The sequence below is a fragment of the Crassostrea angulata genome, chromosome 3, assembly GCF_025612915.1.
Source record: "Crassostrea angulata isolate pt1a10 chromosome 3, ASM2561291v2, whole genome shotgun sequence".
NCBI lineage: Eukaryota > Metazoa > Mollusca > Bivalvia > Ostreida > Ostreidae > Magallana > Magallana angulata.
The window spans coordinates 46,560,017-46,586,633 of NC_069113.1; the positions used below are offsets into that span (position 1 = coordinate 46,560,017).

At 34.2% G+C, this 26,617-nt stretch overlaps 2 protein-coding genes across 6 annotated transcripts in view; both read left to right on the forward strand.

Moving 5' to 3' along the window:
• The first annotated feature begins 4,099 nt into the window (after positions 1–4,099).
• On the forward strand, positions 4,100–5,338 carry LOC128176929 (uncharacterized). The gene is made up of 2 exons (XM_052843447.1): positions 4,100–4,107; positions 4,471–5,338. The coding sequence occupies exons 1-2, from the start codon at positions 4,100–4,102 to the stop codon at positions 5,057–5,059; spliced, it is 597 nt and encodes a 198-aa protein (XP_052699407.1). The 3' UTR covers positions 5,060–5,338.
• Positions 5,339–7,339: 2,001 nt separating this feature from the next.
• LOC128175530 (C-myc promoter-binding protein-like) overlaps positions 7,340–26,617 on the forward strand; it is a 28,018-nt gene continuing 8,740 nt past the window's right edge. Inside the window, exons 1-27 of one of the 5 annotated variants that reach the window (XM_052841226.1) lie at positions 7,340–7,471; positions 10,419–10,531; positions 14,528–14,828; positions 15,178–15,367; positions 15,509–15,565; positions 15,783–15,852; positions 16,197–16,366; positions 16,932–17,176; positions 17,464–17,530; positions 17,906–17,961; positions 18,281–18,425; positions 19,055–19,148; positions 19,303–19,384; positions 19,513–19,555; positions 19,826–19,966; positions 20,939–20,965; positions 21,796–21,937; positions 22,717–22,862; positions 23,124–23,179; positions 23,531–23,593; positions 23,838–23,979; positions 24,114–24,154; positions 24,282–24,426; positions 24,561–24,689; positions 24,813–25,137; positions 25,383–25,559; positions 26,315–26,443. In XM_052841226.1, coding sequence (XP_052697186.1) covers positions 14,533–14,828; positions 15,178–15,367; positions 15,509–15,565; positions 15,783–15,852; positions 16,197–16,366; positions 16,932–17,176; positions 17,464–17,530; positions 17,906–17,961; positions 18,281–18,425; positions 19,055–19,148; positions 19,303–19,384; positions 19,513–19,555; positions 19,826–19,966; positions 20,939–20,965; positions 21,796–21,937; positions 22,717–22,862; positions 23,124–23,179; positions 23,531–23,593; positions 23,838–23,979; positions 24,114–24,154; positions 24,282–24,426; positions 24,561–24,689; positions 24,813–25,137; positions 25,383–25,559; positions 26,315–26,443 — 3,178 coding nt within the window. In that variant the 5' untranslated portion in view covers positions 7,340–7,471; positions 10,419–10,531; positions 14,528–14,532. Of the gene's footprint in view, positions 7,472–8,897; positions 9,784–10,418; positions 10,532–14,527; positions 14,829–15,177; positions 15,368–15,508; positions 15,566–15,782; positions 15,853–16,196; positions 16,367–16,931; positions 17,177–17,463; positions 17,531–17,905; positions 17,962–18,280; positions 18,426–19,054; positions 19,149–19,302; positions 19,385–19,512; positions 19,556–19,825; positions 19,967–20,938; positions 20,966–21,795; positions 21,938–22,716; positions 22,863–23,123; positions 23,180–23,530; positions 23,594–23,837; positions 23,980–24,113; positions 24,155–24,281; positions 24,427–24,560; positions 24,690–24,812; positions 25,138–25,382; positions 25,560–26,314; positions 26,444–26,617 lie in introns of those variants that run through there. The other 4 variants (XM_052841229.1, XM_052841227.1, XM_052841228.1 and 1 more) reach the window with 4 other exon arrangements.

A 26,617-nucleotide genomic window follows, 5' to 3' on the forward strand; every position in this document is an offset into this window, starting at 1 on the left:
CAGCATATAATAATAGACCCACAGCATATAATTATAGAACCACAGCATATAATAATAGATCCACAGCATATAATTATAGAACCACAGCATATAATTATAGAACCACAGCATATAATTATAAAACCACAGCATATAATTATAAACCCACAGCATATCATTATAGAACCACAGCATATAATAATAGACCCACAGCATATAATTATAGAACCACAGCATATAATTATAAACCCACAGCATATAATTATAAAACCACAGCATATAATTATAAACCCACAGCATATAATTATAAACCCACAGCATATAATTATAAACCCACAGCATATAATTATAAAACCACAGCATATATTTATAAACCCACAGCATATAATTATAAACCCACAGCATATAATTATAAACCCACAGCATATAATTATAAAACCACAGCATATAATTATAAACCCACAGCATATAATTATAAACCCACAGCATATAATTATAAACCCACAGCATATAATTATAAACCCACAGCATATAATAAAATCACCTAACATAAGGCAGCCATGGCGTTCCATAGTACGGCGTTATAAAAAATATAATATTTAAAAGTTGCATGTGCTAAGCGTTCATTTCATGTAAATACCGTAAATGTATAATGCACATGTATTACCTACTAACTTGCCAGTCAAAGTGATAGGTATGAATTCCTCGATTTCTACACCTTTCGATCGGCAATCGACAGTCAATAAAAGTATTGAACGATGGTGTGAAAGAACGAGACGGAAGGAGGTTTGTACATGTGCGTCTTCATTAGGCAAGTGTCCGATTCGTTTCTCTTCTGTTGCCCTATCACTTTCGGTGTAAATATATATACTAAAATATCCACAAACCATTTACTGCAGATTTCTTTATTTTACCTGTCTCTGAACCCCCGATCACCCGCTCCATATATGAACACTGGTTTGTTTACATACATAAAAAATACAGTTCTTGATCCGCTTTCCGAGTACGGTTAAAGGTTGTTTAATAGGAGAAAGTTTGGGGCGGGTAAAGCTACAATTATTAACAGTAGTAAACTAAATGAAGAATTATTTAAATGGATTATTTGCACAAAATGTGGTATGGTATGATGTAAATATTTTTTAAAAATAGTGTTATTTTTATACGCGGCAAATTGCCGTAAAGTTTTTTTGTACATGTAAGTACATGTATTGTATGCACTGTAGCTTTATATTTTCAAACCCAAAATTTATACACATAGCTACAGCTATATATGTTATGTACCGTATGTATTGTTTTATCACCATACTTGCCAACTGACCCGATTTCGTCGGGTCACACCCGATTTTTCGACCCTTCACCCGATTATTTTTTATGACCCGGCGGGTCATGCTTTTCACCCGATTTTTGTCAAACAACCCGAAAATCTCCCGATTTCCGGATTTGGTTTGTAAATTACGTTGCGCGTTTGAATTTCCAGTTATGAACCCAAGCTGAGCTTGGATTTACGTAACGCGTAAACAATGCCGATGGCTATAACAGACACGTTAAGTGTAATTATTATCGTGAGTTGTTTTGACTAAGCGAAGGTTTAAATCATTAAGTGTGATGGCTTCCAATAAGAAAAGGTCTTCATCGGGGCCAGCGGAATCAAAACCAACAAAAAGAAACAACATTTTTGTACCTATCAACATATCTGGGAAAATGAATGAATTTCCCATAGGTAAAACAAAGTAATCGAGTACAAAACGAGGCTTTTGCGTTCTATGTAACGCACATTTGAATATTGGATTTTGTGCCCAAAATGATCTGACTTAACATTCAAAACGCTAAGCCATGTATAGAATGCTTTTTAATACACAAAACTGAAAAGTCTTCCAAGTCACTTACAACTTTCATGCCATCATTTACAGAGTTCAAAAGCAAGGTTAATGTAGCAGAAACTCTTTTTGCATTTTTTTTTCAGCTGAACACAACCTACCATTTTCTGTGTCAGATTACTTTACAAAATTCAAAATCAGCAACTGTTAGTTAAAATGCTTCTTTGCAATAAAGTATTACACATAAGTTTTAACACATATTTCTATTGTATATATCTATGAAATGCATGATAAATATGTCGTAAATGTCGTTACGCGCTATGACCAGATTTTTTACTTTCCAAATCTGGTCATGACCAGATTTTCACATGTTGGAGGTTGGCAAGTATGTTTATCACAAGTGTACACTTTCGAAAAATAGCCCAATTTCGACAGTCACGAGTACCCATGTGAATTTTTCATTCTCTGATGTGTTGTTGTTCTGTCCGTGCATAATTTAGTCTTAGTTAACCAGCAGCCAATCAGCGGTAAGCTGAATCCACCAATAAAAAAACTGTGGTTAAGGTGCGGGTATTGTTTATGTATGACGTAGCTGAAAAAGTTGAACGCGACGCGATCGGAAAAGTCAAACCAAATCGGTTTTAGTAATATTTTAATTCTGCATGAAGTTTGTTTTTCTCAGATATTGTAGGGAGGAATATCACGCATGCAGTTAATCGGATACTCTCTATTAGTTCTCATTATTTAAGGACAAGAGCGTACAATGCCTGACAAATCCCCCGCACCCAGAATGTCGAAATGGCATGCGTACATATAAAAAGAAATTTACATTTGAAAGTGTACATCAGAACATGCATAATGTAAAACATCATTCTCTGACAAATTAAAAAATTCAAATTTGTACTTACATATGTAGTACTTATCTCAAATGTTTTATTCGTTTGTGTTATAAACATTAACATTATGGCCTCATGTCTATGCTAGCGTTATTTTTATGCGACAGTGTGTGTAAAGAACATGAACATTAAGTATCTTTTATCGTTATCTAGTCGTATTAAATATTTTTTCTAAAAAATCTAATGAATTTAAAAAAAATGGTTTACTTAAAATCACAGAAAGTCCGCTAAGATTCGAACACCCTCTCATACGATAAGAATAATCTACAAGCCTCCGCCTTTTTTATCGCCTAACTCACTAAGCTACGGTGATACACTACAAGAATAGTGAATAACTTTGATGGTTTGACAATCATGAATATTTTAATAAAAGTGAAAACTTTTGGTGAAAACCACGAATTTTGACCCATTATGGGTCTGGACTCCATTTTTATAAATCATTAATAAAAATGAATAAAAACTTATCCTTTAAATAAAAGTACTTTTAGGATGGAGTCAAGACCCATTCACACCTAAAATTTGCAATTTAGAACAGTAAATGATCAAGGTTTTGCATAAAACGGTGTGCAGCTTAAATTTGGAATACCATACCTGTCGTGTTTACAGAATGAAAGCATATGTTTGACTCATACCATGACATTTATAATGTACTATAAACAATGTTTACTAGACAAAAATTACTATTTTAACTGGAAATATAAATCGTTCGTCTTTATTGCTCCAAGTGGGAGATATACAACGCCTTGTACGCCCCTGTCCTTTGAACATTCCATCGCTTAAAATTGCTACATCAAAGCAACATTTCCTCCAATCCACAAATTCCCCTCGGTGAGCCCCTCTAGATCTTCTTCGGAGTTGAGGTGTTCTAGTGGTTCACCTTCGTGCGATTTGCTTAGGAAGACCGTTATATATATTCACCCCCCATATATTCAGTGTTATTTTTGTTACTCTATTCTGACGGACAGAGGCATTGTACAACATAATCACTGCACCACGTTTATTTTCAATTTTAAATTATTACACAGAAGCCGTTTAAGAAGAGGGATATCTACAGTAGAACTCGATTAGTACGAATACGGATGTAGCGAAGTTTTATAGAGTCCTCGACAAAATCTTTAACAAATCATTTGCCAATTTTAAGATAATAATGGATTAGGATATAACGAATTTACGGTTATAGTGAACTGATTTTGAGTCCAGTAGATGTTAAAAACAAACGAAATTCAAAAAGTTTACAACGAATTTCTTTAAAGCTTTGAATGTGGCCAATACCCATTGATAAAAAGGTTAGAATGAATTAATTTCCATAAAAATTCTTCAATTTTATTTTCAATTTTTTAAGAATCAAAAGAAAGTATTTTTATTCTATGCTTCAATCAGTAAAATTGTAGTCATGTAAACATCAAAATGTGGTGGTGGGTTATATAGTTTTAACAATCTCGGCAGAATTTTGACATTACTCGTTTTAAACCATTCAACGGTCAATCACTCTTCTCCCCGTCTACCGATTTATCCTCTCGCTGGCCTCTATTTTCACTGAAGACATATATACCGTTAACCTGATATTGTAAATAAAGAGTTGATAAAGACAAACATTTATTCGACATTTGGCAATCGCACTACACAATCGGCAGAACGGAAACGTACAAGCAAGGTATGCTTCGTCTGAATAAGCATGTATTTGTCTTTCTAAAAAAAGGCCTCATTTATTAATAATTTTGTTTTTGCATTAATTGGTGTTGTTAAAAATTATCAATAATATTTACCTCTTTTTCCAGTTCTAAACTAAGAATCTTACAAAGGGTCAAAATGTCGGACAAAGAAAAGGACAAGAGAACGCACGATGAGAAATTGGCAGTAATTATTAAAGAAATCATTGCTTCCGCAATCATCAGTAGCACTGTGTTTATTCTCAGCTACCTCTACCTTCCCATCAACACTTCCGGTCTGAAGGAACTTCCGGACAGACTGACTCTTACCATCAGCTGCCTCTTCGTGTCTTCGTTTGCTATTCACCTAGGGATTTTTGGAGTCTTCCGTTTCAGAGCTTTCACTAACGCCATAGATCCGGTTTACGGAAAATCAGAAAACCTGGTTTTTCTTCCGAACCAGATATTGAGAAACACAACTGAGCAGTTCTTTTTGCACATGATGGCCATGCTGACTCTGACTCTGTTCTTACAGGGCAGCTCTATGAAGGCTATTCCAATTCTGTGTGGCATTTTTTTGATCGCTAGGATTGTGTTTCAGGTTGGATATACGGCTTCTCCTATGAAAAGAGCGTATGGATTTGCGAGTACGTTCCTACCAACAGTAGCCGTGTATGTTTATTGCACATATTGCTTAATAAACAAACTATTGAACTAAAAGATGAATTTAACATTTATTTATTTGAAAAAATGGGTCTCAAACTAGTTTTTTATTAAATAAATATTATTGATAAATTTTGTATAATTTTAAGTAACACTAACTTTAAGATTTAATAACAGATGCATAACAAAGAGCGTGCAGGCAATTTGCGACGCTATGCAACCGTACACTTAGAATTTGACTGTATAATCTTATAAACGCATGCATGAATATGGACTTTTGTCTTGATATATATAACATATTCATAAGTTTAATAAATTGCGTACTACATGTCTGTTTTGATGTTGTTTGATTTACTTTGTATAAATTCATACATGTAATTGGGGTCCATATCTGCGGGCTCCGATCCGTTAATTAAGTGCGCCCGATCGATACATTTTATCCGGAACATATTTCATTTAACTCTGTCCAAGTAGGTCCACCCAAACAGAGCCAGTGGATAGCATTGGACCAATTAAATTCCTGCTCAGAGGTGTTTAAAATCTTTGTTCCGAACATTTTTCCCCATTTGGTCCAGGCACAAATGAAACACCCAATTCTATATGGTATCCATTTAAGTTACCTTGAAATAAATTTCTTTATCAAAGGTCAAGACCGAAAATTTTTCTGTACATATTTTCTTTCGATTTCACACCGTCAAGCATAGTGGCAGATTGTGGAAGATGTGCAGTGATCATACAGGGGTAGGGGGATATAGGTAAATTGAAATTCATTTCTTAAACCTTGAAACTTTTAAAAGTTTTTGAATTTATAGATGAAAAATATATCTGAGGATTTTTTCAGCTTCTTGCCATTGTCTGTTCGCTTTCCAATGGAAGATTTTTTGTGGAGTAATCGTGGAATTCAGCGTAAATATTGTTGCACGATGCCTCTGGTATCTTTGCACCGATAATTTAATAATACAAAATGAACAATATTAGTGATAGATATAATCAAATTTGGTCTAGTGTTTTGACTACCGGTATAACCACGGATATAAAGAGACATATCAGACTTATATTCTACTGTAAAATTCCCGCGGTCAGTTACAGTAACACGTACTGTCTCAAGTTCAATGTCGCCCAAACAACATGAAGTTTTTTGTGGACATTGAAAGAAAAGGAACTCGAAAATTGGATGCAATTACTGAGAAAAAACAGTGAGCTGTCGGTTTTTTATCACCTCGTACTTCGTGGAGAAATTAAAGAATAGTTTTCTTAAGATATGTGATACATATTTCAGTGTTAAAAGCATAATCGTCCAAGATGCCCATATGTATGATAACCTATTTAATTTGTTTTAAAGGTCTATAAGTCTGAAATACAGTACATTTAAAAATATCGATTAAACCCATTTTATCTTATATCTAATATTGTAATCATTTTTACGTGCCTGACCTTGGTTAAATGTTGATTTTTCTGTGTGAAATCAAGTACATGTACATGTAACAGTAGATATTATAGATAAAGCATAAGTATGAATCGACAAAATATGTATTAATATAGTTTACCTGAATGCACATCCTACCGAGACTTGTTGTTCCGACAAGTCTCCGTGATGTGAACCAATTTATTATATATAAATGGGAATAAAGGCGAAAGTTTCGCGATGAAAGTAAACGCTAAAGTTTCTATCGCGAAGTGAAGCGTTTCGCAAATAAACTCGATATAACACGAATAAACGCATAACTTCTCGCGATATAATGCAATGTGTGTGTGTGTGTGTGTGTTAGTATACAGTCTCACGAGAAGTCGTGCGTCTGAACTAACAATGTGTTATACACAGTTAAAAATTGCACACCGTACATGTATATATATCGATCCAGTTTTTGCGTATCAAAAAATTTCAATTGAATTAAATTGGAATTTAAGAAATCTTATTAAAAATTTATTATAAAAAATTTATAATTTGTTTTAAAAAATTAATAATTTGATAATAACAAATTAATAAATTGTTAAATTTTCATTTTTCATCAAATCAGATTGATGTGTTAATTATTTATAGCATCGAAAATTGCTGATACTGAGTAAAAGAAAAGCCAAATGACTTTCATAGAAACAGGTGTAAGTTTTATCCATTATAAACCTCTGTTCTTTACCGAAAAATCTTTCTTTCTGACATTTATTTCAAAAAAAGACCGCGGGAAGAGGACGTCACATTCTGCATTAAGTAAGTCGTACGTAAGTTATTATTCATTTGAACTACTTTTGTCAAGTAGAAAATAGTACGTATGGATCTTAAATTCACTGTTTTTTATGTTCATATATATAAATATCTACCACATTTTTAAGTTGTCATAGGAAAGTTTATGAGCAGTAATTTATTTAAGGCAGATATATAATGGTTATAAAGAAATACGACTGACTAGGACAGTGAATGAATATTTTCAAAATGGTGGCTGCCTTGCCAAGTGCAAAATGTAAATAAAAAGTAAGACTTTGGATATATTGACTACATTTATAGCTATTGGGTATATTGTTAGTTTCCTGTGGCGTTGGTCTTACAATGAGAGCTTTTAGTAACATATTTGAAAACGTGAAGAAATTCTCAAATTATTTTTATAAAACAGACTAACCGTTAATAGGCCTGTACGAAGGTATTTTTAGTATTTATTCATAATTAATAAGATTATTTTCATGTCTTGTCGAAAGCATATTCGTAGCAGCGTTAATTTTTGATTGAACAACGTCATAAGTGTAGTGTTTCCGGCAGGTCAATAGAGTTGCACAAGAAATGCATATTATAGTTTCAGTTGTCAACACGTGTAAGCATGGTGAGTGTTACTTGTCACGTGAATGTCACTACCCGATGTGTTATCATACATGATATGGATGCTTATAGCTTTTTTTTTCTTTTTATTCAAAGTCATATAGGTGTTCTTGATTTTTTTCTTCTTTCAATGAGATTGATATTGCAATAATTCCGTTTTTAAGTACATGAAGTATAAACATTTCAATGATCTTCATGTTTTGAATAGTTGACATTGAATGTATCTGTAACTGGATGTCAAAAGACAGGATTTAAAACCATTTACAAGGGCTACAGCCTAAAGACATGCATAAGTTAAGAGGGACACTGTTAAGTAATATATCAGTGATGCTTAAAGTCAGTGGTTGTATGAACATTGTAATAAAATCTTACTTTTTTTTAGAAAGGGTTATGAAATTAGATAGAGCTTATTTAAACAAGTGTTGATAAACGTATCAAGAATTATTTGATATATGCTGACCCAATCCAGATCAATTCTTTTCAAAAACATATTTTGCAGGTACTGTGAAATTGTTCCAAATTCACTCTTAATTTACATGTACATAGTTAATATCAAATAGTAAGTGATTGTCACAATGATGTATATAGTTTGCTAGGGGTCAGAAACTGCAACTCCTTCCTTAAGTATGAATGCAAATTCATGATTTTGTTTAGTACTAATTTTGTTTGAGTAAAAACATGAATGTTTTCTTTAAAATCATTTTTATCATAGTATGCCAGTTGTAATAATAACCCAATTTTTTAAGAGGCTATGACATCACAGATGAAAAGTTGTATTTCCTCTTCCTTTGTCCTGATGTAATGATATGAAATACAAGGATCTACGTACTGTAGTACTGTCATAACATATATCGTATCTCAAAAGGAGGTACTTATCATGAAGTGTCTGGTTCATGAGCTTGGTTCTAGAAATCTCATTGGCTTGGAGGTTTGTTGATTGTAGGCTTCTCTCTGACTGTGATTTCCTGACACACTCAGACTGCTCTAGTGTGTCCTTGTTTCATTCAGCTCCATGCTCTGATTATGTTCATGCACCAGTTAACGCACTCATAGTAAGTACAGGAGATACAGAAACATGCACTGACATACATGTAGGTAGGATTGTAGGGACATCAATTGCTATATTATGTTATCAAATTAAAAGATACATTTAATTTTGATAAACCATTCCAGAGTACTTTTTAGATAGGTGCATGGTTGAACTTCATTGGTATAGTTGTACAGGATTAAAAGTGTCTCGGAATTTTATGTTGATTTTGAGCTTCATAATATGTTGCATAGAAAACAATAGAACATTATACTGTTTTCTATTTGCATATATATACGTGTTACAGATAGATACCTAAAAGTAAATGAAGAGGTCATAATTACTTGTATTTGTCTATGATATTGTGCAGGAAGTATCATATAGATGTCTTATTAACACTTGTAGACTCTGTCTAACTATATTGTATATATCTATCTTCATACATTTATTACCAGTGTATGTTTTTTAATAAGAAGTTTTAATTATTCATATACTAATTACTAATAATATTTTTTTGTAGAAGTCAGGGGGATAAGACACCTATGTAGCAATTTTAACAATTGACATGTTTTCTTACATATAAAAATCCTTGTACATGTATCCAGTTTCAGAGTGAAATTCAAACAACCATCCTGTTGTGTAGGAGTGTTTGTATATGCATGCAGAGGTCACCATCTTAACTTCTTCCTTGAATACTAGCACAACACGTCTTCTGTCTCTACTCTTTAGGATTTATATATATATGCTGATGTGGTAACAAGGCTGCTACATGTGTTCTACAATCAATATAGGCAGTCAGTCTCCCTCTCTAGCCTCTCTCTCTGGGTGATGGTGGCTTGTTATTGTTGTTATTTATGTTGTGTATGGACAGCCTGTGTTATGTGTCTCTGTTATGACTCACACCAACATGATTCAAACTGTCAGAGGTCAGGGACATTGCTTCAATGTGAGTCTCTTTACTAACTATTTTTCCTCCCAATTACCTCCCTTCTTCTCTCTCCAATGATCCATAGCTATAATGCATCTCTGGCCACGTAATTTGTCATTTACCAGAGATTGCCTTCAAGCTCAGGGCTGTCTAGTGCACAAGAAGAATGGATTCAAAAAAGTAATTTGCTATCCATTCATTGCTGTGATGTCTTAATTGCACAACATAGTCATTGACTACAGATGTTAGAATGGGTGTAGCAAAAAAAAAAAATGAATATAAATGGAGTGGAACTGTTCTGTGAACATGCATTCAGATTTTTTTTTTTATTACATCTAAAAAAAATTTTGAAAAAGGGGAATAGCAGTAAATGAATGGGCAGATATGTGTAGTAAATCCAGTGAATAAAGGAATAACAAATAAGCAGTGTAGTCTAAACATATTAACTCTATATATACATGTACTAGAAACCATTTAAACGGGTTAGCACAAAGTATATACCAGTGTTTACCACAAGATTGTTTGGGTTCCTTTTTCTGCCTGGTAGCTATTCCTGTTTTGTTATCTCTTGTTAGAATGGATAAATGCTACTGATGTAGAATGTTTTTTTTATGCAAATATTTATTTATGATGTAAATTGATTTTTCATTTAGGTGTAAGGTCTGTATTTTCCCTTCAAGATGTTGACCTGAGATGAGAGTTGAAGGATGGATTAAATAAGGATTAAGATACCAGCAGCCAGTCCTGCAGTACTGACGACTCTGTGGTATGTACTCACCTTATACCATACACACAAAAATAAACACTGCACTGCCCTGGCTGCCATTTACACAGATGTAGAGTGTAGCACTTGGTGATGGACCGATGCAGTGACATCAAACTTATATCTGTGTGTTATCAACACTAGCAGGCTTGCAATCATGAATGGATGTTTTTTTATGGTGATGACAGCTTATGATGTAGAAACATTATAGATGCTTGTTTTGGCAGTATACCGCAAAACAAGAAAAGGTTGAATTCTTTATTCTACATTTATCATTCAAAGTTACAGAAAGTATGTATTGTAACAGGGTTTTTTGGGGAGTCTCTTTCATACCTGTATCACAATTACCGGTATATTTGTTGACAGTACCAGCTAACTTGTATTATCCTGTTTATGCTATGATTGGCTGGCCACAGTAAATTTCTGTACTAGCAGTGTACATAATTGCTATATGCACATGCCTGTCATTTTGAAAAATAGACTCCAGAGATGATATTTGTAGGAAATTTAGTAAGGTTCCCAAGGATTGCAATGCATACCAGTGTATGTTAGATATGACAAGGGTTTTATGGCACTTTACACAGAGATGTAGAGTACAAAGCACTCGATCTTTGTCCATAGTGATAATGATATACATGTACTTACACGTAGTCAATGAATATTGTCAGCCCGTACATATAGTGGATGAATTTTGTTAGTCATTATGTGTAGTTGATGAATTTTGTCAGTAAGTGTGAACACTAGGTTGCGTAGCTTATGCTGAGAACAAGGCACACAGATTTACTGTACATGTATTTTTTCACTCAAAAGAAGCCAATATTTTATTTTATAAGAACTATACTAAAGTTTCTATTTAGGTTATATAATAATGAAGTGATATGCTACAATTAGAAATTGAAATTTAGATATCTACAGGTGTATTTGTGTTTAATTGATGCCAGATCAAAAGCTGTAGAAAAAGTGGCTTTGAATATATCTTACGATATCTTATGATATTGGTTTGTTTTGTTTGGGATTTTTTTTGAAAGGGGAAGGGGTGTAAACCATTTTCAATTTTTAGAAAAGATACTGGTAATACAGGATGAATTTATTTGCTCTTTGAATTAGGGAAATAAAGTCTGAGATTTTGAATTACTGAAATTGATCCTAAAAGAGGAAATGAATTTGAGCAAAGTTTGTTAATTCCATGTACAGGTACAGAATGATTTGATAGAATCACTGTCAGTTAAAATGTACCGTAATTCTTTTCCTCAATTTACCCGGTATGTTAATTTAACAAGTTTTTATTGAAAACCAGTGAAATTACATTTAAATGTAGAATCTAAGCAAAGCCAAAATTAAAAAGAAAGGGGTACTCTGTATGACTTAAATATATATTATGCCATTTAAGATTGTATATGATAAGAAAGGCAAGTTTTTGCTAAGAAGACATATTGAGGTGCAAGTGCTTTCCAATAGAATATGTAACCAACCCCCCCCCCCCCCCAAAAAAAAAACCCAGAAAAAAAGGATAAAAAAACCCCAATATAAATAGAAACATTTTGAATTCATTCATGTATGGAAGAATATTAAGAAAAATAAAAATTTATTGACTTCATTAAAATTGTGGGAATGTTAGATTGCAAAACATCTTTTGATTGAGGAAAGTGCTGTTTTTGATTGAGGAAAGTGCTGTATAACTCAGAATTAGGAAGGTTTAGACACCCCCTCTTTTTATCCTGCTTCAAACATGAGCTCGCTTCATTCGTTTTTGCTCTCTGCTTTCCTCTGTAGTTCGTTCAGTGCTAGAATAATCAATGAACACAAAATGTCTTCATGCATACTTATTAGAGGACAGTACATTTACACAGTCAGGGAGTAATGCAACACTGTCAGAGTCCATACTTATTAGAGGACAGTACATTCACACAGTCAGGGAGTAATGCAACACTGTCAGAGTCCATACTTATTAGAGGACAGTACATTTACACAGTCAGGGAGTAATGCAACACTGTCAGAGTCCATACTTATTAGAGGACAGTACATTTACACAGTCAGGGAGTAATGCAACACTGTCAGAGTCCATACTTATTAGAGGACAGTACATTTACACAGTCAGGGAGTAATGCAACACTGTCAGAGTCCATACTTATTAGAGGACAGTACATTCACACAGTCAGGGAGTAATGCAACACTGTCAGAGTCCATACTTATTAGAGGACAGTTCATTTACACAGTCAGGGAGTAATGCAACACTGTCAGAGTCCATACTTATTAGAGGACAGTACATTCACACAGTTAGGGAGTAATGCAACACTGTCAGAGTCCATACTTATTAGAGGACAGTACATTCACACAGTTAGGGAGTAATGCAACACTGTCAGAGTCCATACTTATTAGAGGACAGTACATTTAATGCAACACTGTCAGAGTCCATACTTATTAGAGGACAGTACATTTACACAGTCAGGGAGTAATGCAACACTGTCAGAGTCCATACTTATTAGAGGACAGTACATTTACACAGTCAGGGAGTAATGCAACACTGTCAGAGTCCATACTTATTAGAGGACAGTTCATTTACACAGTCAGGGAGTAATGCAACACTGTCAGAGTCCATACTTATTAGAGGACAGTACATTCACACAGTTAGGGAGTAATGCAACACTGTCAGAGTCCATACTTATTAGAGGACAGTACATTTAATGCAACACTGTCAGAGTCCATACTTATTAGAGGACAGTTCATTTACACAGTCAGGGAGTAATGCAACACTGTCAGAGTCCATACTTATTAGAGGACAGTACATTTACACAGTCAGGGAGTAATGCAACACTGTCAGAGTCCATACTTATTAGAGGACAGTACATTTACACAGTCAGGGAGTAATGCAACACTGTCAGAGTCCATACTTATTAGAGGACAGTACATTCACACAGTCAGGGAGTAATGCAACACTGTCAGAGTCCATACTTATTAGAGGACAGTACATTTACACAGTCAGGGAGTAATGCAACACTGTCAGAGTCCATACTTATTAGAGGACAGTACATTCACACAGTCAGGGAGTAATGCAACACTGTCAGAGTCCATACTTATTAGAGGACAGCACATTTACACAGTCAGGGAGTAATGCAACACTGTCAGAGTCCATACTTATTAGAGGACAGTACATTTACACAGTCAGGGAGTAATGCAACACTGTCAGAGTCCATACTTATTAGAGGACAGTACATTTACACAGTCAGGGAGTAATGCAACACTGTCAGAGTCCATACTTATTAGAGGACAGTACATTCACACAGTCAGGGAGTAATGCAACACTGTCAGAGTCCATCTTTCCACTCTACCTTTCCCAGTTCAGGTGTTTTTTCTTTCATGTGATTTGCATAAAAGTTGAATTTTATCTTGGTATATTCTCTCTGCTATTTTTCTCTGGATAAAAATACAGGCTTATGTTGATACATTATACAGATTAAAGATTGGCCTGAAAATCTTAATGCTGTACATGTTTCATTAATATATTCTACCAATATACTGCAATTATGTAGCTAATTTCTCAACTAATACAGGTGTATATACACATGTATTGAAGTTCAAAACAGAGTTCAGGTATCATAATTCTTGTATTTGCATCACTTTATGGCACATGCATGGTGGCCTTAATGTGTCTGACGTGTTCATTTATTCATAGTCGTCTAAGAGCAGTTTCTTATACACACCAATATACATGTTGACATGCCTGTTGTGGTGAGATACTATGGTATAGATAATGAGATTATTTAAACAATGCAAAAAAACACCAAAAAACATCAATCTGACGGCTTCAGCAAGATTTTTCTGGAGTTTTATAGGTCATACTATATAGTAAGTAACATGAATTAATGTCATGCTACTAATGATAATTAGTTTGTTTAACACCGCTATATAAACTGATGGTTATTTCTTCATTTTGACATCCTCCCACACTGTCAGAGTGTGCAAGTCAGATAGATTATCCAGCTTGCATTTTATTTGCAGGCGTAATGGATGACAGGCGAGTTGCAGACTACTTTGTGGTGGCAGGGTTGCCAGACAACCCCCTCCCCTTGGAGGAGTTCTCCAATGAAGCGGCAATCAAACCAACATACAAACAAGACCCCATCACAGACATTGCCGTCATCGACAAGACCCTGGGAGAAAAAGTCCCCAAGGGCTACACCTGTATCGAGAGGACACAATTTAACTACCTTGCAGACCTGAATCATGGCAGCATCAGGTGCCACGAGATGTTCCTGTGTTACAAGCGGGGGAGGGACAAACCTCCGCTCACTGACGTGGGGTAAGGCCAATTTCTTTGAAAGCTAAGGAGCTTATTTATGTACCAATATGTATACATATAGATATACTTATAAAGCATAAAATGTTATGTGATGCTCTTTTGTAGCTGTGTTGATGACACTGTAAATTTTGGGGATTTAGTCTTTATGATATTGAAAACTTAAGCTACATGTATGGATTTAATTAAAAAAGGATTTTGTTGAATTTGATAACATTTATGCAATATTGAAGACAGATCATTGAAAAACCAATATAGATGAATTTTCAATTAATTTTTGTATTGCACCTGTAAGAAATCAATGGATGAATTACATGAATTAATTTTCTGAGACACTGTTGTTTTTTTCCAGGGTACTTTATGAGGGGAAAGAGAGATTGATGTCTGAATGTGAAATTGTACACACCACACCCTGGGGGAGCCCGGCTAATGTGAATAACGGTAGCAATGGGAGGATCTATATAACGTTTCGGCGGGCACGGGAAACAGCAGCCAGTGATACCCTGGCAGTAGTTGATGTTGTCATTGTACTGCAAAATAAGGTAAGAATGCCAAAGAAGGAATTAAAGTGAAAGTAGTTCATGTTTTAATTGTACAATTACAGTTTAAGAAATTGATGAAAATACTGAAATATTAGAATTATCTTTAATAAAAATTTAAATCACATTTTAATGTTTTTACAGAATGAAGTCGCTCCTCATGCCTATCACAAAATAGAGAAAAACTTAAACAGAGGAATGGTAAGTACAAGAATTCTTTGTTAACCTGGATAAATGTTTAATATTCAATAGAAGTAAAGAAATTACTTAAACTTTTGCATTTAATGGAAAAAGACACTGCTCTAATGATATTCTTTAGAAATGCATATTCAATAATTTCCAGAAACATTTGAATATCAATGTTTACGCTGTCTTGGTGAGACTCTTTTTGGTAAACTGTTTGTTGTTTCTGATAAAGGTGGGCTCTGATGTATTTGTGTGTTACAAGAAGGCCATGGTGAAGGCAGACATTCTTGCCTACAAGCCTGGTAGGTGCCTCATTCTAACATTCTGTTCATTGATGCAGAGAAACATACTTAACAGACAGTTGTTTAATCTGTTTCACTATATCCATTCTGAGTACATATTTTGAGTTACAAAATCTGTGTAATTTAATCCATTCATACTTGTAAAATCTTTATTATTGTTGATATTCTCTGTATATTCTGATGACCTTTCCACACTGACTGGTGACATAAGCCAATGTCAAGTAAATGCAGTATAAGCAATATCAATCAGAACTTTTTCAGAACTGACTTAAAACAAGTTCCTATTCTTTCATCTGAAAGGAGGATATTACAATGCATTAATTAAATTCTTGTATCATTTTTAGGATTGATACAAAGATACCCTGAGGAAGATTATGAGAATTTTCCCCTGCCCCCTGAGGTGCCCCAGTTCTGTCTCCCCATGGGATCCTCAATAGAGTGTTGGTCAGCCAAAGCCCAGCATCCTCTCCCCGTCTTCTCCACATTTGTACTAACACTGGCTAATAATGAGAAGGTTTGTATTCATGAAAAGACACTTGTGTATTTCATATTACAATTATCATACTGTACCTTTTCATACATAATTTATGTCTTAGTAATGGAAATGCATTGGATTTGGCATACTACTGTTCACAGGAAAATATTTGCCCCCTTTTATTTTCTTTCCTTCCGCCCTGTTGTCAGCGGTCAAATTTAAGACTGGACGAATTTCAATATCACAAATTATCTTTCATTTAACATAATCGTGTCCGTGAGAATTTAAGACAGGGCAAAACCGTTTTGAAGGGTAAAAAAAATAGGGGCAAAAATTTACCCTGTATACAGAATTTTGTGTTGGGAAACTTTCTATGATGTTTAAGTAATTTTCCTTTTTCATGCAAAAAAATTGAAATTTAACTGATTTATTGATACATGTATAATGAAAATGTACTAAACAAACATGATAAAAAAACTCAGCATTTATGTATATTTTATTGATGCTATATGTATTTTCAGCTTGTATACATGTAATTATGAGCAGAGATCAGTTTGTTTAAATAAAATTGTCTCAAAATCTCCATTGCTGTTTTTTCCTATAGGTTTATGGTGCTGCTGTCACATTTTACGAGGAATTTGAGGAAGAGAAACTGACAGATTTACAAATGAGACATTTAGGACTGAAAAATAAACATATTCGAGAACAGTATCGGATTCTTAAAACTGTACATTCCAATAAGAGTATCTGTCTTCTTTCCCACTGGCCGTTCTTTGATGCCTTCAGGAAGTTCCTGACTTACCTGTACCGTATATCTATAACTGGTCCCCATCCCGTCCCCATTGAAAGGTAAGCAACACATGCTGATATATTTGTTAAAAGAGTAAAAAGGATTGTTTTAAAAAAAAGATTAGAATATTGTTTTTACCATATGATGCTTTTAAGCTGTAGGAAACAATCAGTGTTAAACTCTCTGTTCTTGGTAATTAAACTTTTAGTGCTCATTGTGCTTCAGATTTGATCGTTATTTGTTTTACATTGGAAAGGACATTGTTTATGTTGGGGCAAATTTTTCAGTTTTGAATTATTTTGATATTTGCATTCAACCTTATTTTATCTTATTGTTTTTATTACAGACATATATCTCACTTCATGTTTGATGTTCCGTACCCATCTCCTCAAAGGCCGAGGATTCTTGTGCAGGTAAATCAGAATTAAGGGAAATTCACTTCTCTATTTCTTTTAACTTAATGAATGAAATTGTACAAGTGATCAGCAGGATTCAAAGAGTGGTTACAATAGCATGTACAAAGCCAGTGTTGCCACAGGACTTTCATATGACATTTCTTATGTGAACTTCATGTGAGTCCTCTTTTTACATGAAGTTCATGTCAAAACTGTCAAGCTAACAAATTTCATAATTGTCATTTATATACACGGTATCTTAAATTATGCACTGTATTGAGTATTGTGAGTATGGTAAATTTGTACAAAATAAAAGTTTTCGTTTTCTAAAAGTTGTAAATCATAATACCGTACTGTGTCAAACAAGTAGTAAAACCACTTTGTATTTTGTAGTTAAATCATGATGCCCTCTCTTTGTCCATGCCAGAAGATTCTCCATTACCCCAGAGGTAACCAATCCACTGCATTTTGTTCTTACATCTTAAAACCTTAATGTTGTTATTGTAAACGTAAATGTTGTTACTATTGTAAACATTAATGTTGTTGTTGGAATCTTTTACTTGAAACCACATTATTACATGTATTTGTTTTCAATCTTGTCCGTTCTACTGTTATTGTAGAATATAGTCCGAGATTTTACATAAATTTTACAAACTTTCTGAATTTCAATAAATCGCTGAATATCTCTATTGTTAATGTTATAAAACGAAGCTAGCTGTGAGACAGTTTGCATGGTTTTTCTGAGAATTTACTTTTGATTGTTCTCAGTGGAGCGTCGTACGTGACGATGCTGAAGAACATGGGTCCTGAGAACTGCATGAGTTTACTGCTGTACAGTCTGCTGGAGTACAAGATACTGGTCCACTCACTGCGTCCCGCGGTGCTGACCGGGGTCGTGGAGGCCGTGGCTGGGGTAGGTCACAACACACACCACTATAAACTGTAAACCACAGACACCACTGTATACTGTAAACCACACACATTGCTGTTTACTGTAAACCACATATACACCTGACAAGTGTATTCTGTAAACCACAGACACTACTCTATTCTGTAAACCACACACACCACTGTATACTGTAAACCACACACTACTGTATACTGTAAACCACAGACACTACTCTATTCTGTAAACCACAAACAGTACTGTAAACCACCTACACCACTGTATACTGTAAACCACAGACACCATTTTATACTACAGAATTTACCATATATGGTAAACTACAGACATTACTGTTGACTGTAAAGCAGTAAACCATTTTAAGCTGTATGCAAGAGAGTTTTGTGAGGTTTTCTAGAATATAAACTTTGCAAATTTTTTTCCCAACAAAACAGTCCTTTAACATACAAGAATTTCACATTTGTTTTTTTTTTTGTTTACTGAAATAACAATTCTCATTTGTCAAAGTCAATTTGAATCAGATTAAATCTTGTAGTCAATTTTGAGATAAAAATTTGAAGTATGCTATTGTCTTTGCAGTATACTTTTGTTACCTAGAGAATGATGATTATGATGAAGGGAGTTGTTTTGTTTTATAGATGATCTTCCCCCTACACTGGCAGTGTGCATACATTCCTCTCTGTCCCTTGGGACTCTCTGATATGTTGTCAGCCCCGGTGCCATACATTGTAGGTAAGGTAACCAAATATCACATAGGACATTAAGGATAATAATACATTTGCTTATTTTGTAGCGATTGACTTATCAGCAGATATTTTGATGGATTTGCTCATTGTTTAGGATATTAAACGATCAGACATAATGACTTGTTTACCTTTTGTGTCAGGTATTGACTCGAGATACTTTGACCTGTATGACCCGCCCCCTGAAGTGGTGTGTGTTGATCTGGACACGGTCACCATCAGTCTGTAAGTCTATGAGTTATATATCCCCAAGTCCACTCCTCATGTACTTGTCATTATAATGAATACAAAATCAGTTCTATAGTGTGCTTGTAAATTAATGGATGGCTGTTGAAACTTGCTTTGTTTTGTAGCCCGGAAGATAAAAAAGGTGTAAACTATAGGAGCTTGCCAAAGGTACGATATTAATGACTTCTGATCAACTGTGTAATACAAAATTTTTTGTGGCTCAATTACTGGTTATGGGGATTTCGCCTCACCCACAAATTTACGTACTAAACATATTCTAACTTCATATATAAACACAAAATTACATCCCAGTAAACCTATAAGAATTAGATTCTCCATGAGTACTGGCACCCCCACAAAACATATTGATCCCACTATATTCATTAATCTTTAGCTGTGATACATGTGCTAATATTTCTGTTGGTTTGTTGTGGACAGAAGCCAGCCCGAGTCCTACAAGACACTCTACACAAGCTGTTTGACGAATTGTCCACCAGACACGGCCTTGGTCACAACATCGACGAGATCAACCTTGAGATGGGCTCGTTTGATACTGACTTCAAGAAAAAGAGAAAGGAGGTAATGGAGCAAGTCAGTCGAAGTTTGGGGGATTTCTCTTCATGTGTATTATTTCTTTTGTTGATATTTAATTGTGACAAACTCCATCTATTCTGCAAAATCCACCTTGAAACTTTATGTAGTCAAAGCTTCCTTTTTATTATAATTCTGATGAAATATTGGATACGTGTAAAAAGATATATACAGCAAAACTTCAATATAACGAACACTGATATAGCGAATTTACGGCTATAACGAATTATTATTCATGTCCCGGCAAATTTCTTATATAAACCTATAGAAAATTGATGTATATAACGAACACGGCTATAACAAATTTACGGCTATAACGAAGTAATTTTAAGACCCCCGCTGGCAAAATGTTAACGTATTTTATCATTTTTATAACGAATTTTTTCTATTTCAAATTTCATTGAAGAAACATGCAATTTTAAGATGCATATAAAAAATACTCAAATTCAAATAGTATACGGAATTTTTTTAAAAATTGAAATGAAATGGTTATATTGACATTTTTGGTAAATGACGGAAATACTAATTTTATAACTTACGATAGTTTAGAAAACTGTAAGCCGGAAAAAACCCTTAATTATCTTATAACGAATTCGCTATGATATATTTTACGAATTCGTTATAAACGTATAGCGAATTACGGCTATAACGAAGTTTTTTCTATGGTCCCTTGAAATTCGTTATAAACGAGTTTTGCTGTATTAGCAATTTTTCTAAAACTGTACCTTCTTTTTCAAATATAAAATAAATTCCCATTTAGAACCACAAATTGTCTTAATTTTCATATAATTAATACATTTTTTGTGAACATTTAAAATATTATTTAGGAAAGTCTGTTTTAATGTACTTAGTATTATAATAACCAATATCTATTACAGAATTTACGTGTATATACACGAATTTGTATGTAACAACAGAAATGAAGTTTTAAAAGATAATTACAAATAACAATTTTTTCAGGACCTTTCTTTGGTCTTTGAAAGAAAGGTTTGTGTTTAAATTATGTTGTCAACACCAAATCTCCTCTATATCATGATCATGTGATTTCAATTTAAACATTTTGTTATAAGCTGAACATGCATTACAACTGTGTTACCCAAACAGTTAAACCATTCTGTATTCATGTTTGTACTCATATGAAGGCTGATGGCATGCCATGGATCTTGATGGAGTCATGTTCTGCAAAGAATGTCAAAGTTTTAAATACTCTATGAACAAAGATTATCCTTACCTGTCATCTTCATCTATTCTTAAATTATTTATTAAGTTGCTTGTTAATCTCGAGCATGGCAATCTAGAACTGAAATCTTATACTTGTTATTCGAACCATAACCTATCTATCAACAACTCTTTTCTTTGTTAATCATAGTACAGGTACAAGAAGAGGTTGTTATCTTTAGAACAATTTCAAGTCGAATTTTGAATCCCTCAGTAACTTCTTAAAAAAATACAAAATTTTACTAGTATAATTTTCATATTTTGCTAAGGTGACTTCATTACTAGCAGCATGCAATAAGGAGAAAAGAGAGTTGATGGTTAGCAAGATATTGTCATTACATTTTATAGTTAGATTTTTTAAATATTCCTCATTATATCAAAATTGAATCATAACAGTCAATCATATGCAGTATTGAGATGATTTCTGATTTTTACAGTATTGAGATGATTTCTGATTTTTTGATCTGAGATGATTTCTGATTTTTATGGTATTGAGATGAATTTTGATTTTTACAGTATTGAGATGATTTCTGATTTTTACAGTATTGAGATGATTTCTGATTTTTACAGTATTGAGATGAGTTCTGATTCTATTTCAGACCCTGCTGGAGCTGTCCATTCAGGAAGCGTTGCTGAGGTTCATGGCGTGTCTGCTGAAGGGCTACAAGAACTTCCTCAAACCCATCACCAAGGCCCCCACAGAGTCAACCACCGACCCGGCCTCACTCTTTGATATTCAAGGTACAGTGTATGCCATAGCGACCATCTGTATTAAGTGACTGTCTTATGTGACCATATTTAGAACGCCCAATGCAATTTTCTATATATAAACCCTGCATTAAGCGACCTCCTGCCTTATGTGACAAGCGAACCATCATTTTTAGTCCCAGAATATGCTGTGTAGACTGTTTAAGAAACTTTTAGCATATTAAAATGGCATCCCAAGCTGACATAGAAAGCAGTGATTGTTTTGATAACTAATTAGAGTATATAACACCTTTCATAATAAACAACTATCATCATTATCCCCCATATGTGAGGTTTTTCAAGACTTCGGCTTTATCTCTAATGACAACTTTTGTCGCACCCTATGTTAACAAAATTGTGGACTGAAAGTATTTGGACTTTTACAGACATCAGTTGTAATCATGACTTATACTGTAGTTGTGCCACTATTACAATAATAGAAATGAGAAATATTGAATTTCTTTCGCCCAAACATAGTTAAATTTTGTGTGCTATTCATGTACTCAAATTATTAATGGAAAGAAGTTTATCTTTACAATGTCTCTGTACTCAGTGTACATGAAGTAATGAAAGTTTTCAAATCTCTTACCCTCCCATTGATTGTGTTATTATCAGTACTTGTTTTTGGATATAAGTAACGATGGAGAGAACACACCTGGTTTATTAAAAATGTTAAATTGTAAGTATTGGTAAAAATGTACTTTAAATGGAAAGAAGTAATGATGTAGAGTACAAATCATGATAGTTCATGATTTTGATTTGTATTCTCCCAGGGTTTTTGAGAAGCAGAGACAAGTCCAACTTGAAGTTTTTCCAACAGATGGTAAAGACTCAGACTTTCATCAGTTTTATCTCAGAGAGATCCTTTGTCTCTGACAAAGATGCCAGCATCGCTTTCTTTGATGAGTGCATGGAAAAGGTGGGTTGTCAGACATTATCACATCTATCCAATACATCAACAATACCTAATTATTAAGACAGACTAATATTTCAGGAATTTCAGCTTTTTAAGGTTAATTAATTTAACTATGACGGTTTAAATTTGTTTGAAAAATACACTGAAAGACCTTGAAAAATAAATATAGAATGTATTTAATCGTTGTAAGATTATGACAGGCCTGCATTACCTTTAGATAAAAATATATGATATATGTCATTTCAATCCTTTGATTTTCTGTAGGTGGATGAGACAAAAGATGAACCCAAGTTGATAGACATTGATGAATCTCAGAACAGGTAATCACAGTTTCAGCATATAGATTTGACTAATTTTAGAAATACTGTAGATTCCTTAATTTACGCGAGTACTTAAGTTTACATTTTCATTTAGTTTACAACTGTCCACAAAAGTAAAGTGAGATTTAAAAATCGGCGAGATATACTTCTCGTGATTTTATGCAGATATTTATTCCTTGTGTTTAATTAGGAAACAAATTAATGTCTTCATTTTTCTTTTTATCTTTCTATAAGATCTAATATTGCCTTGGATAATCTATAATTTGTGACAAAGTTGTGCATTTTGGAAGGAAGGTGTTCTCTGATGTCTTTTGTCTTAATGATGATTTTTTCTAAACTTTGTTTTTGCAGTGAGAGAACAGTATTTATAATGCCTCCTGACCCAACAGGGTTACCTGAGGGGAAAACATACAGGTATGCTTTCTGTGTAGATTTTTACCTGATGGAGATATATGAACCTTACAAGAAAATATAAAACAACTATAAATTGAACAATTATTAGACACTGCATTTTCAAAATGATGTTTGGCTGTTTGTAAAATTAATGAATCTTTCCATTTTTTTGACATTACATTTTCAATATAGATTTAAAGTTAAAAAACTGTTAAAAGTTGATAATAGAAAATAATTTTAAAAACTATTTTTTGTATGATTTTAGTTACAATGGTTTCCCTGAGTTGCGGTCAGAGTTGTTCCTCAGAAAGCAGATCTCTAATGTTTCTTTGAATGAGAAACCTGCTAAAAGTATGCATGAGCCACTGTCTCGAAGAACAAAGCAGGAAATAAGATCAGCTCAGAAGGTAGGATTATACATGTACCTACATGTAGTAGTATTTGACAGTTTTGTTAAACTGTAATTTAAACAACTTGCAGGCTGAGATTTATACATGTATAAGTAATTCAATCAAAATATTTGATTTCAATCTATTTACAGATGGCTCTTCAGTATGCGAATGATCCTCAACTCTGGGCCAAGTAAGTGTTTCACTTCAACTACATGTGGATCAAAAATACATCTTAATTCCACGACTTGAGTCAGATTTTTTATTGTATTCTAACGCTTGTGTAATGGAGTTGACTCAATTTTGTTCTGATTTGCCAGGTGCTTGTTGAGTCACTGCTACAGCCTGTGGTTTATCCACCTGCCAGCGTACATTGAACAGTCCAAGGCCCTCAACAAATGTATGAAGGAGGCCTACGACGTCCTACAGAAGATGCAGCTGGCAAAACTACACCCTCCTGATGAGGTATGTAGATGGGGACTTAAATTTTAAAACTGTTGACTATCTATAGTCTTGTAGTTGTAAGTTATAAGTAGGGAATTGATATTTAATCAGAGGCATTACCATTTGATTAAAGTCTATATCTTTGATGCTTGTAGATGTGTTATCGTGTGATGCTTCAGTTGTGTTGTCTCTACAACCAGCCTGTCATGGCTGTCAAAGTCTTGTATCAGATGAAGAGGGCCAATGTCCAACCCAACGCCATCACCTATGGCTACTACAACAAGGTTTGTTAGCAAGCACCAAAAAACTGTATTTATTGAAAAATCTCAGTTGCATGTGAATATCTTTAGAATGGATCATTTGTTTATTAATAATGATGTAGCCTGTAAATTGTCTTGCAATAACAGGCAGTGTTTGAAGGAACTTGGCCTTCCACCAGAAGTAACGCCTCCATCTTGTGGAGAAAACTCAGAAACGTCATCATTGGAGCGGCTCAGTTCCGGAGGAGACTTCGCCGGCGAAGCATGTCCCTTAACTCCAACTCCGGCAGCGACTACGATCGTGTGAGTCGCACCAGCATCGACAGTTTCCTGGAGGATCAGTCAGAGCACAGGAGTACAGGGATAATGGTGAAATCGGACATCTTCAGTGATTCTAGTCAGATCAGCACGGCCAGTAAAGGAACCATGTCCTCCTCCACTACAACCGCCAAGGACGAGAGCAGCAGCACGGGTTAGAGAGCAAAGCATTCATCATTGGCATCATTGAAATACATAGTTTGATTAAGATTCAATCATTTATTTGGTTACACAATGGTGATGAATTAGTTGTACTTGATGAATAATGTTCAAGTATTTCATTAAAGATTAAAAAAATTAATTTCGTTCATAATTCTATTGCATAGTAATTTTTTTTTATAAGAAAACAAATAATGTCCATGTATTTTTTTTATGTAAAAATTATTTCTTTTCTTAAAGGTGGTGTATCCGACAAGGGCTATAACTCAATGTCCAGAGAGGAACTGAAATCCCTAACTCATCAACCTTCCAGTGGAGAAACAGACTCAGAACAGCAAAAAGCCAACAAAGAGAAGACTAGTCTACGGTTTACACTGCCCAGTACACACAAGGGCAAAGAGAAGAAGGAAGTTAATGGTGAACAGACTGCTTTATACATTGTGCAACAAGTTTGATATAGAGATATAGGATGCCAGAACTTAATTTGTCTCAGAGATTTTATTAGGCAGTTGAAGTGATATGTTTTGATTTTTTTTTTTCATATCAGTTAAAGGGGCATGGTCACGATTTTGGTCAGATTTTATTTTTCTGTTTTTATTATATGCAATGCTTTAGGAATGCATTTCTAATGATGAAATGAAATTAAGGTGCCATTCGTTGAGTTTTAAGCAAGATACTGGGCTCACAATTTTTCGTCATGTAAACAAGGCTCATGCCCTGTTTTTGTTTTCATACGTTCAATATACCAGTAAAAAATCTTTTTAAAGCTGGTTTGTCTATCTTATTATTCATTTTAAGCATAAATAAACAGTTCCTAACGATTAACACATTCATTTTAGGTCTAAAACTGGAATTTTTACTTCAACATTCAAAATGTAAACAATCTCTTTGTTTACATAGCGAAGAATTGTAAGCTCTGTAACTCGCTTATGACTCATCAAATGACACTCAAATTTTGGTGGCCTATTAAAAATGCCTTACTGAAGCATTGCAAACATTAAAATCGAAAAAATAATTTTTGACCAAAATCGTGACCATGCCCCTTTAAACAATGAGTGCTTTCATAAGAAATTTGAAAAATGCAACAGATTTTTGACTATTATCCTTTATTTATACAAAAAAAAGTTGTAAGAGAATAATGATGAATTGATCATCAAAATGTTGTTTTATAGGAGGAAATCCAGAAATCACATTCAGTGAGGTCGAGCCTGACTTTAGGAATCGGGTGGGCAGTATCGTCAGGAAGTCAATGGGTAGCGTGAGCAGCTCAGGCAGCCATGAAACCCTCAAAGGAAGTATGAGTAAGTCCAAGGGAAATTACATGCAATTGCCATTCAGAAAGCAATTAAGATTGCAGATAGTGCTCGTGTTCTGTACATGTATTCTGTTCAGTGTTATTTTAACATACCGTAATCCGGTGAATATAATACGCAGTAGTGTACAATACGCACCCCCCACTTTGGGCCTGAAAATGG